The 18,549-nt window shown below is 40.1% G+C and overlaps 3 protein-coding genes across 3 annotated transcripts; all 3 read right to left on the bottom strand.

The window, feature by feature from the left end:
* Positions 1-4,880: 4,880 nt before the first annotated feature.
* On the bottom strand, positions 4,881-7,212 carry LOC139998701 (uncharacterized). Its single transcript, XM_072023470.1, has 3 exons — positions 7,180-7,212; positions 5,715-6,767; positions 4,881-5,161 (listed from the first exon to the last, which is right to left on the bottom strand). Exons 1-2 carry the CDS (start codon positions 7,210-7,212, stop codon positions 5,742-5,744), a joined length of 1,059 nt encoding a protein of 352 aa, XP_071879571.1. The 3' UTR covers positions 4,881-5,161; positions 5,715-5,741.
* On the bottom strand, positions 7,000-11,781 carry LOC139998679 (ubiquitin carboxyl-terminal hydrolase 42-like). Its single transcript, XM_072023417.1, has 7 exons — positions 11,699-11,781; positions 10,618-10,729; positions 10,101-10,241; positions 9,806-9,906; positions 9,201-9,342; positions 8,239-8,520; positions 7,000-7,439 (listed from the first exon to the last, which is right to left on the bottom strand). Exons 2-7 carry the CDS (start codon positions 10,717-10,719, stop codon positions 7,347-7,349), a joined length of 861 nt encoding a protein of 286 aa, XP_071879518.1. The 5' UTR covers positions 10,720-10,729; positions 11,699-11,781; the 3' UTR covers positions 7,000-7,346.
* Positions 11,782-12,442: 661 nt separating this feature from the next.
* Positions 12,443-17,920, bottom strand: LOC139998680 (ubiquitin carboxyl-terminal hydrolase 42-like). The gene is made up of 6 exons (XM_072023418.1): positions 16,561-17,920; positions 14,724-14,961; positions 13,778-13,978; positions 13,075-13,185; positions 12,813-12,915; positions 12,443-12,608 (listed from the first exon to the last, which is right to left on the bottom strand). Exons 2-6 carry the CDS (start codon positions 14,959-14,961, stop codon positions 12,458-12,460), a joined length of 804 nt encoding a protein of 267 aa, XP_071879519.1. The 5' UTR covers positions 16,561-17,920; the 3' UTR covers positions 12,443-12,457.
* Between the last annotated feature and the right edge of the window lie 629 nt (positions 17,921-18,549).

Raw genomic sequence — 18,549 nt, forward strand, 5'->3', positions numbered from 1 at the left:
GTTACCCCTTCGTCTACCACCCCTCGCACTTTTAACAGCTGGAACTGTTTACAAAGACTCAGCAGTCCTGAGAATCTAAACATAACAGGGATCTATCTTTCTTTACCTGCTGAAACAGAGGCGTTTTTTTCTCTGGTCCGTCAGGCATTCCCTCTTTTAATTCATCTCCAGAAACCAAGGATGCATCGTCATCACTGTCGAACGTATCATCTTGTAAAATAGGATTTAAATGGTCTGAAAGACAAAAGAGGTTTGTTAACTTTCCTGAATAGCCTTTGTCTCGTTCTCTTACATGAATACAGCTTCTAAATCAGTGCCAAAACCCTTTCTTCATTTGAGAGCACACACTGAAAGCTATTTCCTAGAGTTCATCCCACCACAGATCTAAGGAGATGGCACAAGGCCCTACAAAGCTGTACTAAGTCCCACTGATGTGTACGTATAAGGTACGCTACTCTTGGTGATTTTTTTCTCCCCCTTAGAATAAAGGAGATTACAAACAATTTCCGCAGTTGCTAAATAGCTAAAAACAAACAAACAAACAAACAAACAAACAAAAAAAAAAAAACAAGACCATTTCTTTCTGGAGGAGGTTCCCACAATGAAAGCACGGGGATTAAGGATGTGATGGCCACAGAATTCCATTCATCTAGTAAATATCAATGCTAATTGATCTCACATGCACATGTATAGTACGATCCACAAACATTTAAATTAGGAGACTGGTTAAAAACGATGATAGCTAAAACAATATTTAGCTTAGACCAGTTATACTTGTATCCTGGTCCCGACATTCTTCAGAAAGGAATTAGAAACATTGACCTAGAAATGCTTCCCCTCCAAATATCTGAGTTTTGATTTTTTAAAGAAAAATAGGTGCCTTATACTTCAAACCTCAAGTCAACCTCTACAAATGCTAATTATCTTAGCTGCCGTCAGAAGCAGGATGCTTCAGTAGAGAACGCATCGTCCTTTACTGTGTATTGAGTCATTCAGGGCTTCCATTTGGCATTTCAGTTTCGAATCCAGAAGAAAACCTATGCGTTATCTTCCAGACATGCCCAAAAGAAAGACATGCACATGCAAATAATAAAATTCTACCATCATTATGTCTGAAAGGTTTAAGTTGATTGCACAAACCACAAGTTTTTGCTTTAGCAGAATTATAAAGAAGTGGATGCTGTGGTTATACCTTGCTGTCGGTCCTCCTTTAGTGCGAGCTGTGCATGCGGGAAGATCTTCTGCACAACTTGTAAAATATTCGCTCCTGATCTTTTAAAAAGTGGCTTGAAAATGGGTGATAGTGCTTGTCCGGGTGAAGCCACGATCCTGTTTGATGCCGGAACAACCTTCTTCAGAGCCATGAAAAAGTCCTTTGCTTTTATTTTAATAGAAGCAACCTCTCCCTACTTGCATAATATAATGCTTTTTTTTATTTTTATATAATGCTTTTTTTTTGCTTTTATTTTAAAAGTAGCAACCTCTCCCTACTTGCATAAATCTGAGGATAGCATCGACGTAGAGAGCACAGCGCAGCTTCAGTACATAAAGATTTGATATCTGCACCACAGTATCCTAACAAACAAAAATCAAACGTTACATCAGTCAAGGCCCAGGTTTACAACATGCAACATTTAAAGAATTTGTAATGCCAAAACCAAACAGGTTAACAGGGAATTCAAAGTGCTACCGCTCTGCAGGGAAGTTTCATGTTGCGCACTGTCTGATATCCTGCGCTTATGCAGCTGAAGCAGACTCCTCATCAAAAACTATACTCTTGAGGAAGATGCCCCAGAACCATTTAACGTTCTCAGACAACAAAAAGAACGACAACAAAGAGTAAATAGATGAAAGCATCTAACTCTGATTGCTATGAAGGCGTGCCAGCTGCCTCGTTGACTAGTTGTGCAGCAAGGCACAAGAGCTTGGGTACTGCCTGGTACAAGCTAAGGTTCTTTACAACTTGCTCACAAGCAAGAATCCATTTTGGTTTCAGTCTTACCAATGCATTTCTCAGCTAGTTCATCAAGCAACATGTCCGGTGGCTTAGGGGTCCAGTCACGAGTATGAATCTTGAAAATTTCTTTTCTAGCCTGGAAGCAAAATCATTGCGTTTTAGCTTGTCCCAAGTTTTCCTTAAAAATACCAAGAAACAAACAAACCAAAAAGCAAGCAAACAAACAAACAAACAAAAAAACCCCAGTCCTTCCTCAAAACCCCTCATTTATTAATACGCTTTTCTTATTTGCTCAACTTTCAAGTATTTTACAGTTATTTAATATACACTCTGCATTTTCAACCAGGAAATTGAATATTTCTTATTTGTTATACTGAACTTTTTCTAGGAACCTACAATGAAAGAAAAGGCATTTATAGCTTCAATAACAAGTTTCCAAACTACGGGACCTAATGACCCAGAGGAAAATACTGTAATGAAAAATTTATCCAGAAACATTTCTTTGTTGTCCAAAAATCTTCTCTAAAACTTAGCAAGCTTTCATTGTGACAGTCTCATTACTTCATCACATTTGCTTTTCAGGCAGTAAATTCACAGAAAGCACTTCTGGCACAATGCTTCAAATTGCTACAATTACTATAAAGAAGAAAATAATTATGACTCAAACTACTACCACCGATCCGGGGCACAATCAAATGCAAACACGTCCCCTATTCATTCATAAGTGAAGGATTGAGACCAAAAACACAACTTCATGATGAAAACGCCCAAGTGGACTAAATAATTAAGCAAACAGGTACAACTTTGGGAATGAAAGGTTTGATTATAGAACTAACTACTTGGTGGTATCATCCTGACCATATATATCCAGTACCAGATTTGCCCTCCATGGAACAACGCAGTGTCTCCACATATCACTCTTTTGTTCAAGTTGTCAATTATTTTTTTTTCCTATAAAGTTGGACTTTGCCATGGTAGAACTAACGTTGAATTTAAGTTCTCACCTCTTTATTTGGCAAGTTGAAGAGGAACTCTCTGCCAAAGCGTCCTGGTCTTCGTAAAGCAGGATCTATAGAATCCAGTCTGTTGGTAGCTCCGATTACCACGATCTCCCCTCTGTTATCTGTGCCATCCATAAGCGTCAGAAGAGTTGAAACAATGGAACTAATAGAAAAATATAGTTTTTATTTACTGGTTCAGTAAATTTTGTTACATTCCACATGACTTTCTTGATGCCGGAACAACCTTCTTCCTAGTAGTCATTCAAAAGTGGGAAAAAAATAGTCTACCAAGTCGGGTTTTTTTTTTTGGTTTGATAATACATCTGCAGACTGGTAAGTCATCAAGCACTTCAAGACTGTTTGAAATAATCTCTACATTAATGGAAAAGGAGTACTGCACACTTCTGCTCAGGAAGAAAATCACGGAAAATGTTCCGTGATGTTCCCTCTTGCTTTGGTAATGCTCTTTCTCAGTGTTTTTAGTCTTGTCCTTTCTACCTTGGCATCTCTCTGCAATAGCTGAGGAGGAAAGCTTTTTAGAGCTACATTCAGTGTCACACTTGAGAGAGGAAGTTTGCCGCAATTTCTCACCAGGCTCAGAAGACTCTTTGCCGTACAAAACATTTTCTTTTGAAATAAGGTCACGTTCTTTTGATCTTCTTGGTTTCTCCTTGTCTCCACCGTCATCACATTGGTACTTTGCGAGGTATTCATCCTTCCCAGTAGATTTCGGAGGGTCCGCGACACTGCACAAAATAAAATCACATTTCTCACTTCTGCTGAAGGACGTGAAGATTAACAGTAAAACCTTCCAAAGGCAAACAAACAAACAAAAACCTCCAGACTACAGGAACACTCGCAAAGATATGCCATTTAGAAACCTCTCCTGCGATAAGGACACCTTCTCCAGCTCCCAGAGAAAGTGTTTTTTCCCCTCTTGCTTCTGAAGCCATTGCACTAAAAAAGCACACGCATCTGTCTCCCTCCACATGCTGCTGCTCTGAATAAGAGCCAGAAGATTCAAAACCACCCTATTTGGTCTCCCCACATAGCCGAAAAAGACACCAGTTGAAACAGAGTTTTCTACCTCTCTCCCAAGAATTTACATTCACATATCTTGTGACTGCAAAAATAGAAGGCGGGGCTCAGGAGGAACAGCCAGTGTTGGAAATGAAAAAAAGCAGCCCGTTTCTTCAGAGTCTTAAGCCTATTCTACTAGGAAAACAAAACAAAACAAAACAAGAGGAGAGGAGAACAACAGCGGGAAATTTACCTATTCTCCAGGTGTTCAATTGCAAAGCCTCCGCTGGAGGATCAACAGCTGTGAATTCAGCGTGCTTAGGAGAAATCAGATCTACGTCTGAACCACAACTATTTCAGTAGTATCACTAACTTATGTTACTCTGAAGAAGCAGTCAGCACCCTTTCTATGTTAGGAAATAGCTGAACAGAGTCTGTTATTCACAGGAATTATTCAGGCAGGCTTCTTTAGGAAGGCTGGGTTTCACTAGAACATTACTAGCCTGTAAGCCTCATGGCATCACCTTCCATCTTGACTGCTAAACCTCCTTGCTCCCTACTATCTTCTTTGCCAAGATACAGCTGTCCACGTTTACTTTTCCTACTTGGCTGGACTGAATTTAAGAAGGGATCTTGCAACTCTTCCTCTTGTTTGCCACTTAATCATCACACCAAATGAAAACTATTTGCCTTTCACCTCTTTATTTCAGGCATTCTTTCCTAGTGGTCATTTAAAAACGGAAAGAAAAAGTCCATCAGCTTTTTTTTTTAATATCCAGCAGACTGTTAAGTCACCAAGCACTTCAAGACTGTTGGAAATAATCTCTACATTAATAGAAAAGGAATTCCTCAGACACACTGCGGCCGCTTACCTTTAATACAATCGTTGGATGAGACGGAGCTGTATTTCTTGCTTTCGCCTGCACTGGAAGGCTTCCCTTCCTTGTAAGGTTGTTTACTGCTCTCACTTCTGCATTGCTCACATGAAGAGCCATCTGGAGGACGGGATTCTTCCTTCTTCTCCCGCGTTATCTTCTGGAAACGAGGATCTAAGTGTTCCAAGGAGCCTTTCACTTTCCTGCTGTTTCTCTTTTTTCTTCTTTTTCTTCTCCTTTTTCTTCTTGTTTTACGCTTGGGATTGGCATTGTCAAAGTGGAGCACACAGAAACACAAATCGTGAAGTCTGAAAGAAACATGCAAGTTTAAAAGAGAAAAAAAGATGTGGCACTTGTTGCCTATATGAAACTTTATTTATTTTACCACAGGTGATGATTTGCAGCATGTCAGCTATTTTGTGGTGCTTTGTGCACACGCAACTTAGTTTAGATGTAGCAAACTTAAGCCCTCAGATTGGAGGACCATAGGTCCTGGTTTGTACACAGATCATTAACAATGGCTAGCTCCGGAATACGTGCAAGCAGAAAAAAACTTTTAACCTAATCCAGAATGGTGTACGGATGTGTTTCCAACTATGTGGTCCAAAGCTAGTGCTCTGAAACAATTCAGCAATAGCTTTCCTATCTTCACTGATCAACCTAACAACATGATCCCCAGCCAGCTGATGCTATCTAAGTAACTTAGAAACTACCAGAAAAAAAAAAAAAAAAAAAAAAAAAAGAAGAAGAAAAAAAGAGAAGAAAAAAAAAAGGAGAAAAAAAAAAAAGAAGGAATACATGAGAAGCACCCAGAAAAGAATTAGGATAAAAAATGCGGAGTATGCTGGAATCCTTGCTTACTTGGAATCCTTCTCTCCATGTTTATCCTTAGACTTCTTTTTCTTCTAGAACTTGTGATATTTTTGCATTTTTTTCACCACCTAAAAGCTCCTTTTCTATCTTTCTGTCTTTCCTTTCTATTTCACTTTCACTACCTTCTGCACGGGTAGATTTTCTTTTTCTGTTTCCTTCTGTTTCATTTTTCTGGCGACAGTTCTCCAAATGAGCTGACACAGGTGGAAGCGCATGTCTTTCACGAGAATGTCTTCCAGAATGTTGCTGAGATACCGAGCAACGATGCAAGTCTGCTCGGGGTGTGCTAAAGCGACGTCCATCTTCATCTCTCAAGAGGGAACCGTGAGGCCATCCACTTTTGTAATGATAATGCTTATGTGACCTGCCGTAGTAAGTTGCAGTCCATTTGTCAAAGGCTGCATCGCCGTGAGAGAACTTTCTCTCTCTACTGTCTCCTGTCGCATGAGGTGAATAGTAATCATTGTAATAGCTACATCTTTCCCACCTCCGTGCTTCATCTCGATAGTATCTTTCTCTGCTCCAACTTCTTTCCCCTTTGGATCGGTAATATCTATTGCTACCTTGTTCTGATCTTCCTCCGCTGCCAGATCTGGACTTTGAATATTTGACTGCTCTTCTGCCGTTCTCAGGGCTGTTTCTTTCACCAGGGAAAGATCTGCACCTGCTTCCCTCCCAGTGCTCCTGCTTGTGACGCTTTTGATGAACAACTTCCACGCTCTGAGAACACCTCCTCTTGCTGGAAGGACCTGCTTTTTGACTCTCCTTCTCTTCACTAGGAGCATGTTCCCTCTTGCTTTGGTAATGCTCTTTCTCAGTGTTTTTAGTCTTGTCCTTTCTACCTTGGCATCTCTCTGCAATAGCTGAGGAGGAAAGCTTTTTAGAGCTACATTCAGTGTCACACTTGAGAGAGGAAGTTTGCCGCAATTTCTCACCAAGCTCAGAAGACTCTTTGCCGTACAAAACGTTTTCTTTTGAAATGAGGTCACGTTCTTTTGATCTTCTTGGTTTCTCCTTGTCTCCACCGTCATCACATTGGTACTGTGCGAGGTATTCATCCTTCCCAGTAGATTTCGGAGGGTCCGCGACACTGCACAAAATAAAATCACATTTCTCACTTCTGCTGAAGGACGTGAAGATTAACAGTAAAACCTTCCAAAGGCAAACAAACAAACAAAAACCTCCAGACTACAGGAACACTCGCAGAGATATGCCATTTAGAAACCTCTCCTGTGATTAGGACACCTTCTTCAGCTCCCTGAGAAAGTGCTTTCTCCCCTCTTGCTTCTGAAGCCATTGCACTAAAAAAGCAAATGCATCCGTCTCCTTCCACCTGCTGCTCTGAGAAAAAAGGCATAGGGGCGAGCGGGGAACAGCCAGTGTTTCTCCAGACAGTGGAGAAAAATGGAAAAACATTCTATGAAGGAACACAAGTTCTCCTTGAGGCACCAACCTGCATCAGAGTGATATGCTCAGTGCTGATCATTAGTTCTGTTCGTAACGCTGGACATACAGCATGGAATTGTACTAATTTAAATCCTTCCATTAAATACTATTAGTAGACAGATAAAACCGTAACGAACTTCCATAAGGTCTTGTCTTAATCAGACTGTGCTCATTTTACCTCGTTTCCTCTGACAAGCTGTTCAGCTGGCTGGCTGTGAGGGACTCCGTGATGATTTCTCGATTGACTGAAGGCATAGCTCCAGGCATCTGCAATCAAAACGCACAAGTCAGCAGACAAAAAAATACTATTTGTAGTAGTACTGAGGACTAGTCTTGTCAGAATTTCTCCATTAAATGGTAAGCAAGACCGTTTTGAGTTGTATGCATTATCTACACTTCAAAGATAACCCCAACTCACCTCCCAAAATCTACTTTATGAAACTTAGGAATTTTTATCTCAGCTGAGCTTAAGTTGACAAGTTCTAATGTAAGCTCAGGTCTGCAAATTCTAATGGGATAATACCACAAAGTCTTACAATCACATTTGTGCTGTGTTTTCTCAGTATTTCACCTGAATTAGGAACACAATAAACACTCCCGAATACATCATAGGTGAGAAATTCTCGATGGAGCAAATCTATGTTTCAAGCAATCCATTTGTTTTAGAAAAGAACATCTCAGAAGGTTTAGCAGGTTCAACTCGGCAAGTGGAATCATCAAGTTTCAGTCCGTTTTCTTTCGATTCATTAACTAACCTAATAGCACCATTTAGTGAATCGGTTTTTGGCAGCTCATGCTGGGATCTTCCTTCGTCAGCATTCTGACAGGAAGAACCGGAATGCTGCAATGTACGGACTACCTTTCCAACCAAAATTCCATTAGAGGACATTGCATTGCAATTCCTTTTAAATAAGCCCTTTTACTCCTCCTCAGACTTTCCTGAAGATTCTGCACCGTAAGGGACTGTGTTATCAGAGCTGAGTTTAGGATTTTCATTCACTGTTGGCTCCACAAAAATCTCATCAGAAACTTTTTTGCTTGTTTGCATTTGCTTCATTTGCATTACCGAATTTGTAATTGTGGATGAAGGAACAGCCTGGTAGAGATCTTCGTCCTCCGCAGCACTGCTAAGACAGTCAGGCTGTGACACAGTCCGACGAGCAGGCAATTTATTGTGAATACTGGTGGTGATCTTCTGTTTTCTTGACGGATCAGTAATTGAAGGCCTGGTAATTGTCTGGTTTTGAACACAGGCCATCGGTGGTGCTGAAGATGGCCTTTTTAGGGTGACACCAGTGGTCTTTGCGTCCTCTTTTATGGATCCATTTCTATTTAAACGGCTTGAATTCTGTATTTAAAAAGAAGAAATGGCAAGATGGATTAACGCAAACACTGCATTTAACATTTTGAAACACAAAACTCTCCTACTGAGTATTTCTACAAATGGTCTTAACACCTACAAAGAAAAACACACTGCCCTTTAAAGATAAATGCAAGTCCAATAAGCGTATTCAATTCCTGCTTTTGGTTTACAGCCGATTGGAATCAAATTAACATCATCTTTGAAAACCAGCCAAACAACTTAACATTACCTGCTGCTATTCCCAAATATATTTATTTTCCCCTTTAAACATACCCTGAAAAGCCTGAAGGAATTGTTCTGGTGCTCAGGAATAAGACAATTAGTTTTCCCTGTCTTAGCTAAAGTGACGACGATAGGAAAAACAAGTCCTCTTTTAAATGATTCGAGGATTAGTACACTCTGCTTAAATTGTCAAAGAGCGTAGCTCTCTGTGCTTTAGAAAGCTGTCTTGGAGGTATAAAGTAATGGAGTCGCATGGCTGCACAATTTAGCAGTAACCACTGTTTGAATGACTCTGGCTGTAGCATGAAGGCTGTGAAGAAAGCTGCAGCATGGGAAGGAAAACAAAACTAAGATGCTGAAAACCAAACAAAAAACCCCACACCAAACCCCAAACCCACTAGCAGTTTGGTGCCGTTACCTGCCCTCCCACTTCCCTGAATTACCTTAATCATATGAGGAAGAAGTCGTGGTCCCATAAATCCAGCCTGCTTACTATTAGCCCCCTGCTGACCAGGAGGGAATGAACAGGGATAAGATGGTGCTGGCAAGTAAAACGCACGTTCTCCAAGTGTCAAATCATAGCGCCTTCAGAAAAGAGCAGTGATCGTAGTTTAGTTTTTCTTTCAGCCTACTCTTGGATTAAATCCCATCCTATAATTTTAGAGGAACAGTTCATACGATATGGAAGCCTTCTCTACAGAAGGCTTCGCCAAGACTACAAACTGAAAAGGAGAGAACAGTCTTCCTACTAAGACTATCACTTTCAGAACAATAATTCATTCTTACACGACAGATGACCTTCATTTTTCTCCTTCTCTAAATTAGCCAGCTACAGGTAACACATAGATAGCAATTTACACAAGTGCTGCAGTTTCAGGCCAAGCAACAAAAGATAATAAATGACACAGAGAATTTCAGGTTAGACAGAACTGAATTAGACAAATAATAATCTTTCCCTGGGATAGCAAGAAAAACACTTGCAAAACAGAAAAATATCAATAACAGGAAAGTAAATCTCTTCTGAACACATGTTAAGATTTGTTATTACCTGATATAAAAAAGTATGTAAGCTTGCTGACCAAGAACTCTCTTAATGTCAGTACGGACTACTTTAGCATCATTCATCTGATACCAAAGTCCATTACCAGCCTGCAAATAAAGACAACCATTTCTTTAGGTGAATTGCACGTGTTCCAAATGAAATCACGGATAGGAACAAAATACACACGTGTCAAATAAAAATATAATGAAATCTTTTTCCCTAGAAACAGTAGCTGCTAGTCACGCTTTCACTGGTTTGCCAGCACAACCTTTACCCTGTTAGAAATGCTGTTGACTTCTACCTTTACATAGCATATATAGTGTCCTGAGTGACAGCTGACACCGTGATGTACCAGCACCGCGTATAAGGCATAGAGCAGTGGTTCTCCCATTGACTGTGACATGTAGGCTCTCAGGTCCAAATACTCCGGATATTTCACCTCCTAAAGAGAGACCAAGAAGATAGAAAATTATCCCAGAGTACTTCGTGGACTAGCCAGAGAAAAACACTTCCAAAAAACACAGACTAGAATTTATTTCTAGAATATATTTCTAGAAGATATTTCTTGATTCACTACAAATAAGTCTTCCCATAAACAATGTTTAAGACTAGAAGTTGCAGAGAACTGTTTCCTGATGAATCAGCCTTCTCAGAGGAAAGCATATGCTTCTTGTCAAGCGGGAACTTTATTGATATTAAGAGAAAGAATAAGCCATAGTCGTTAGTCTACAATTACTGTCTGAAAATATAAACAACTTTCAGCTTTGGGGGATGTCCCATTACACGATGATGTAGTTGCATTACAGTGGTAAATATACCTTGTTGATCTTTCCACCTGTGAAATCTGCAAATCTTTTCAGTGATATTGTGAGAACCTTGGAAGAACGGTGTATGGTAAATCTCTTGGATGCAGGAACCATCTTATTACACCTTAAAAACAAGCAGAGATAAGTGTTTGAAGGCATCTTCTTTTTTCGCCCCCAAAACAAACTCGTTTTAATGTCTCACGCATGCCTATGCTATTTGAATGACATTTACTTGCATAATAGGTTGGTCTTTTTTCTTTTCATAAACCCATGCACTGCGTGTCAGGTTTGTTAATACAGTGAAGAAGGTAAATTCTCCCAAAACCCCGGGCATAGCAGGAACAGGAATCTCTCACGAAAGGGTATTACCAGGTTGGATGGCAAGGTACCATTTCTTGGTCTACAAAAGTGGCTATTTGAACTCCAATCCTGAATACATTCTTTCAGCTTTCAAGGGAAATACAAATAATGAAAGTGGAACGAGAGAGCCTTGGTCCCCAGGACTAGAAATTGCAAATAATCTCCAACATAGGTCGTCTATCAACATCAAAAATACAACAGAAGCACATGGTCATTCTACAGGAGGGAGACATTTAACAGTAGGAAGTCTTCATGTACTGAGCTTCATGTACTGAGCTTCATGTACTTCATGTACATGTACTTCATGTACTGAGCTTGTCTGGAAAGACACTGAAACTGTCTGCCATCCTTTGAAACACAATAGTTCAGTTTGATACATTGCCCGCTCCAAGGTAGGACCTACAGTGTAAGCAGTGAAAATTAGCCACTAGCCCAGAGAACAACAGAAACTGGGCAGTTTACATCAAGAAAAGTACTGTCGAGAGCTAATAAATAGAAAGAACAAAAGTATCTCTTTTTGAATTCTGATGGCAAAATACGAGCCAGAGAATTGCAAACCCATAGGGAATGCCTCTGAACAAGACTTCCCCCCTCCAAAGAAACAAAAATCCAAGTGTTTTATAAACTTCCACAAAACTCGTAAGTAGATCCAAAGTTTAGAGGTAGTCCAACAGAGTCATGCAACATATAAAACTGACATCTAGGATTAAGACCTAATTCGTCAAAATCTTACTCGCTACATTTATAGCAATTCTCTCCACCCAGCTCTTCAGGTTTCACAAAGAGTTCCAGAGCTCTGGTAACAGATGAAACCGCCTAGAGGAGTGAGAAAGAAGAGCGTAAAGTCACCGTAAATTCAAAATTCCAGAGACGTACTAGTAGTTTATAAGAGAATCTTACTAACATACTCCAGCGATCTACTATGAGCACTGTGAAGAAGGAGGCAGAAAGAGCATGCTCAGCATTGACCTCACCTGGAAGTCATTTGACTTCGGAACAAATACTTTTCCAGTAGCCTAGACAGCATCTATAGTGTGCTTTGTCATCAATACTGGGGACAAATTCATCAGTCTAACAATTAGATGTACATTGGGGTAGAACAACAGAGAAGTATGACAGCATTATAATTTTTGCAGAAAGAGAATTCTTTCCCCTTAAACCCAATGCAAATGTGGAGACTATTTACATGGGCTCCACAGAAGGACAAAGTCCAATCCACTTCCTTAGCACCACCAAGCTCTTACGTTTTAACATTATATGTGGTTTGGTTTTTTAAGGTAAACAAGTTTAATTTAGAAAGTTAGGCATGTACTTAAACATCATGAATTATATTTAGAAAACATCTTACCTTTATATCCAAAGTGATATCAAGAAATGCCTCATACGTATCCGAAACTGCTTTGCAATTCAAGCACTTCACTGGAAGCAAAATATAAATGCTTAACCTTATGTGAAGGAGACTAACTGTCCAAATTCAAGTTGTTGACAGATACTACTTTAGACAAACTACAGACTGCTTTACTACCGACAAAAGACACAGATCAGTTCTAAGGACAGGAATATTTTTTAAAGTACCTCTCGATCTTAGAAATCCTCCAAATATTTGATGAATGATGGTGGTAGCTTGAGAAGATCTGTCCAATCTGGAAATAAATTATAATCAGACCTCAGAAGATTTAAGGCGCAGAGTTAACTCTTCAAAGAGTTTTATGAAAACTAAGGATGATGTAGACTTTCGTTGCTGATAGTAAATAAGGCACTAAAAGGTGCTAGAGATCATTTTTGATAGTAAATAAAGGACTAGAAGGTGCTAGAGAATGTATGAAAGTGAACTTGTTTATGCTTACTCGGTGCTTCCATTCAAGCACGCTTCCTGCATAGCATCAACAGTATAGCGCAAGAACTCGTGTGCGTCTTCTTGACTGCCAAAACGGAAATGTTGTCCTATTCCTAAAGAAGAAGATGATAGCATTCACCTCATTTAAAAATGAAATCATTCTTGTATTTCTAAAATCTCTCTTCTTTCTAGTGTTAAAACCACTTATACACATCAAATAAGTATTTGAAGATTACAAGCTATCGAAAAGAAACACATCTGAAGCCACTTACGACTGAGATTACTGATAACATGCGTAGGCTCGATGGCATCAACAGTGCAACGCAGGGCCTGGTTAATGTGAGTCTCCATTGTGCACATCATGCAAAAATCTTGTTCACGACCTGAAGAGTGAAAGAAGAAAGCATCCCAGTCCAGCAAAATATCCATAACTACAAACAAACATCTAAGTAAAATTTAAACTATAGATACGATATCCACTCTCCTTGCTACATTCTATTCTCCCAAGATGCCAATGTCCCAACAGTCTTGTAACATTTCATTTCACACAACTTTACAGAATAAAAATATCCACTAAGCCTGTATTCAAATGCATTTTGTGATGAGAAATCTAAAAGACTACTGCAAAGTCACATTTGTAAAGGCTGACAGGAATGTGAACTCCACAGGCTGAAAAATGTATTACTCTCTAAAATTACTACTAAATGCATTACTGTCCAATGCACTTCATTATTCCCACGAAGCAATAAATGATCCTTTAATAAATACATAAATAAATAAATAAATAAATTCATTCATTAAACAAACAGTGCATTAATTGCACTCCGTATGCTATTCGGAGCCCACTGCTAATACAGTGCTCAAAGCCAGCTTCTACAGGTAAAATCAGGCAAATAAGCTTGTCTCAGAATCACTGCTGTTCTTTCACCTTCAGAGCTGTCCAACAGATTTGAAATACTCTTAGAAAGTACTCACATGACTGGCCGTGCTCGAGAGAAAGCATGTAATTGGCAAGTGGGGGTGTGTAGGTCAAACACTGTAGAGTAGCATTAAGAAAACATGTGTTGCCAAGATTGTACAGGCCAACTCCAACACTTTGTGTTTCTCGCCAATCCATACAAATCTTCTCAGGTGGAAAAAGAATGCTCTGTGGTGGAGCAATTCCATCATTAACGACTGCAAGAAAGTTAAATTTAAAAAGAGATTTTGTTTGTTTGTTTCTAAGGAAGGTATTTAAAAAAATACTATTCTGCAGGAGCACCTAGAGGAGCTAGCTACAATCCAAGCCAGAAGAAAATTATTGCAGACAGCTTTAATACCGCCAAATTCAAATTGGCTGGTCAACACAATGTTTTGGGGAAAAAAAAAAAAAAAAAAACAGCTTTCGTCAACCATTTTAATTTTTCTAAGGCAAGGCTAACTGCCATTCTGTTTGTAGTACCTAATGCCAAGTTCCTCTCCATCTATAATCTTTAACCTGATTAACTCAACTACTGTTTTTTTCCTTATTATAACTTAAACCACAAGCTTAGACTTGAAATTATACGGAAAAAAGGTAAAAACTAGTAACTAGGAATGACGGTACCCCTACAGATACCAGATCTTTTCCTGAGCAATGTTATCATTCAAAAAACGTGTGAAAAATGGAAGCTGTGAATAGCAACAATCAAACACTTTTCTTTGCAAAACGGAAAAGACATGGATGAATCTGTGCATTACAAAAAGCTCCCCATATTTCTCTGTTGACTGTAAATATATCAAAATTAATTTCTGTAACATCAGTCACTTCAGTTGCCTTAGGGGATTCGCTTTTGAAGTCTTTGTTCACACTAGTCCCCTTCTCTATCAGTGCAACAAGTAAGAACTGCATTTTCTACTTTTGCTTTGAAGAAAATGGAGTCAGGATAAAGCTCACACTTACTTAGATCTCTTGGGGCAAAAGCCTTAGATTTTTCAGATGATCTACAGTAAATAGCACCTCCACGTCCTTGGGCCACAGAGACTTGGCTTGAATCTTCTGCAGGCGGTATCTGGCCCCAGTTTGCGGTGCGTGACATCAGTATTTTAGTACTTGGTTTCTTGGATTTGCCAGACCGCCTTGAAGAGGGCTTTTTAGACTTTGAAGATTTGGGCTTCTTAACTACGGTCATTGTTGACATCTGCGACAGAGACAGAAGTTCTGGTTGACGTAAGAATATCAAGAAGCATTCCAAGAAGAAAAGAATAGCAGAAGTCCTGTCACTTAATCTCAAAGAAACAGCCTTAAGAACTAAATCGCTGGTATGAATGATTTAAAAAGAATCCCCAAACTAAACACACAAAGTGAAAATTTCCATCTAAACTCTATCGGTATTACTTTTAGCTTCTGCAGAACTAGTGGCTGATGCCATTTCTTTCACTTCCGTAGGATTTTAATCCATTACAACTCTGGAGTCTTTTTAATATAAAAATGTAGAAGACTTTCTCTGAGGGGAATCAGTTATTTATTGATTTCCAGAGTTGCACAATTATCTGTTAATTATTACCTATGATCTAATAGATAATTGTTGCAATTATCTATTGCTGGCGTTAGTAATGGAACACTATTACTTCACTGCCTGCGTTTTTCTGTTTCGTGTGCACAAAGGTACCCAGAACTCACTGCTCCTTTTCTTCTGTCTTTCCAGGGATCGCCCTCTACCTCACTGTCTACTGCACCAATCATGAGGGGTTTGTTGTTATTCTATAATGAGCCTAGCTTTTAAATACACCTTTTCTGGGCGTCACTTTGTGATAGCAAGTTAATTTGTGAGGGCTCCTCAGTCTACATCATGTGGTCGCTTTTTCCAGGTGAAAAAGCGGAGCCGTAAGTGGCAGTACACTAAAGCCCTGGCATGTTGAGATCCAAGAAGAGAGATGTTTGGCCCTCCTTCTCACTCCTGGGAACCATATACCTCAAAACCCACAGAGGATGGGCTATATCTCAGAGAAATCTTGGGAAAGGAGAGCATGAAGAGCACGTTTGCAAATTTATTTCTCCCTGGGCTTCTTCTGCTTCTCCACGAAATACGAGTTTGAATATAACTTTGGCAGCAGTACTTCTGGTGTTTTACTCCTACCACATTTAAAACTCCTACAAAAAACTGAAACGTTAGACTAAAAAGCAGCTCTTTCCGTTCTGCTTTGTAAAGTTGCACGTTTTCCTCATGCAAAACAACAGGGGAATGTAAGCTAGAAACGGAAATGCTGAATGTAAAACAAAACAAAACAAACCTCAGCCCTCCAGGACAAAAGCCAATAACTGCTACAAAGTCCTTTTTAAAATGCTGATTAGGTTTCAAGGTGATACCGCTTTAAATAAGCATAATTGTGTGTCCGTAGGCAGAAGCATCCATGACAGGATGAACTTCTATACTTCATGTTTTGTTACTGTCTTACTGTAGCACACAGGGACTTGTTACCTATAGGGAAACCACTAACCTAATGGAGCGTTTAAAACATAAGCTAGTTTGTTATACCAAAATGACTGAGAGAACAAAGCATAAAGTGCTTTCAGATTTCTAGCACGCCTTGATTGCTATCCATTAAACTTCACACACGTTAAACAAAACACAGTAAATAAGAAAACTCCTAGTCCCACAGCTGGCAAATTATGTGCAGAGGTTGTAACTAGAACTTTTTTCCCTTGACATTTTACATTTAAGATTGATTTTAAATCCATTCTATACACACTTTCCGTTCCTGAAAAAACAATACGCAAACCTGAAAAATGCATTTACACGAGAAATGAAGTCGTCCTTGTCCGACTGGAAGACTAAGGTGACAGCTCCTGGGCTCAGGGATTTTCAGATAAGCTCCGATCTTCACCAGTGACAGCTCCTTTTTTCGGATTGAAAGAGAAAATGTTTCAGCAACACACTGAAAACACACTTAAGGGACAAGAAACAAAATTAAGACTGTAGTGAGAAGGAGAAAAGAAAAACAACACTGGGGAAGAAAGGAAAAGGTAAAGGAAAAAGGAAAAAGGAAAAAGGAAAAAAGCCTTGATCTTTATACTGACCAACGAGATAAGCCTTACACATTTTTAAGTTTATTTTTGACAACTGATTGAGGCGTTACCAGGTATTAAGTACGATTCAAGAGCAAATATTAACACTAGAAAGAAGAAATCCGATCCACCACCACTGTTTCAAAATACATCCATTTCTAATGTGGAGATAACGTCTCTCTGACAAGGTAGTAGAAAAACTGTAAATACCGACAGAGCTTCCTCTCCCGATGTTCCATATACATACCGATGCTGTTCCTACACCTACGCTCTGAGCATAAATTTATGTTGACATGAGTATCGGGTGTTACTCCTCTCTTTGTTTGCCTTGAGAGACACACCTCTTGTCCACTGAAAAGTAAACTCAAGATTCCAGATCAGTTAAGACAGTTGCTATCCCCCCATTCAGAGTTCTGCAGCAGCACTGTTCAGATGTGTTTAGCAGTCTCTTTAGAAAACGTTATCACTTAGGACCTGCTTCTCAGTAGGTACACGTTTGGCCTCCGCTTAGCAGAGAGTCAATCCCAGCTTAAGCTTTCGTACAAGAGCCCCTTCACGAAACGGACTTGGGCCCTGACATAACTGAGCTTAACCTTTAACCTTGAAGCTTCCTTAAAGAAGGAAGCAGCACCCAGGCCAGGAAATAGAAATTAATCGTCACTTTACCCTGAAACGCAGTGAGCTATTCTGTGCTGGCAGGATTGCTGCCGGGCTGGCCGACGAGGCGGCGGGCAGCTCCCCGGGGCCACAGGGCCTGTCACAGGGAGCCGCCGGAGGTCTCCAAGGTCCGGGAACAGCGGCAACAGCGGCAACAGCGAGGACAGAGGGGACAGCAGCAACAGCAGCAGCCACCTCAGCCAGGGCCGTCTCCACAACCGCCAAAACGGTCTCGGAATGCTGCCGAACTCGGAGCTCCAGCGTGACGCCTTTTCAACCTGGCCGCTGGAAGGACCTGCTTTTTGACTCTCCTTCTCTTCACTAGGAGCATGTTCCCTCTTGCTTTGGTAATGCTCTTTCTCAGTGTTTTTAGTCTTGTCCTTTCTACCTTGGCATCTCTCTGCAATAGCTGAGGAGGAAAGCTTTTTAGAGCTACATTCAGTGTCACACTTGAGAGAGGAAGTTTGCCGCAATTTCTCACCAGGCTCAGAAGTCTCTTTGCCGTACAAAACATTTTCATTAGAAATGAGGTCACGTTCTTTTGATCTTCTTGGTTTCTCCTTGTCTCCACCGTCATCACATTGGTACTGTGCGAGGTATTCATCCTTCCCAGTAGATTTCGGAGGGTCCGCGACACTGCACAAAATAAAATCACATTTCTCACTTCTGCTGAAGGACGTGAAGATTAACAGTAAAACCTTCCAAAGGCAAACAAACAAACAAAAACCTCCAGACTACAGGAACACTCGCAAAGATATGCCATTTAGAAACCTCTCCTGCGATTAGGACACCTTCTCCAGCTCCCAGAGAAAGTGTTTTTTCCCCTCTTGCTTCTGAAGCCATTGCACTAAAAAAGCACACGCATCTGTCTCCCTCCACATGCTGCTGCTCTGAATAAGAGCCAGAAGATTCAAAACCACCCTATTTGGTCTCCCCACATAGCCGAAAAAGACACCAGTTGAAACAGAGTTTTCTACCTCTCTCCCAAGAATTTACATTCACATATCTTGTGACTGCAAAAATAGAAGGCGGGGCTCAAAAGGAACAGCCAGTGTTGGAAATG

The sequence above is a fragment of the Anas platyrhynchos genome, chromosome 14 (genome assembly GCF_047663525.1).
Source record: "Anas platyrhynchos isolate ZD024472 breed Pekin duck chromosome 14, IASCAAS_PekinDuck_T2T, whole genome shotgun sequence".
Lineage (NCBI taxonomy): Eukaryota > Metazoa > Chordata > Aves > Anseriformes > Anatidae > Anas > Anas platyrhynchos.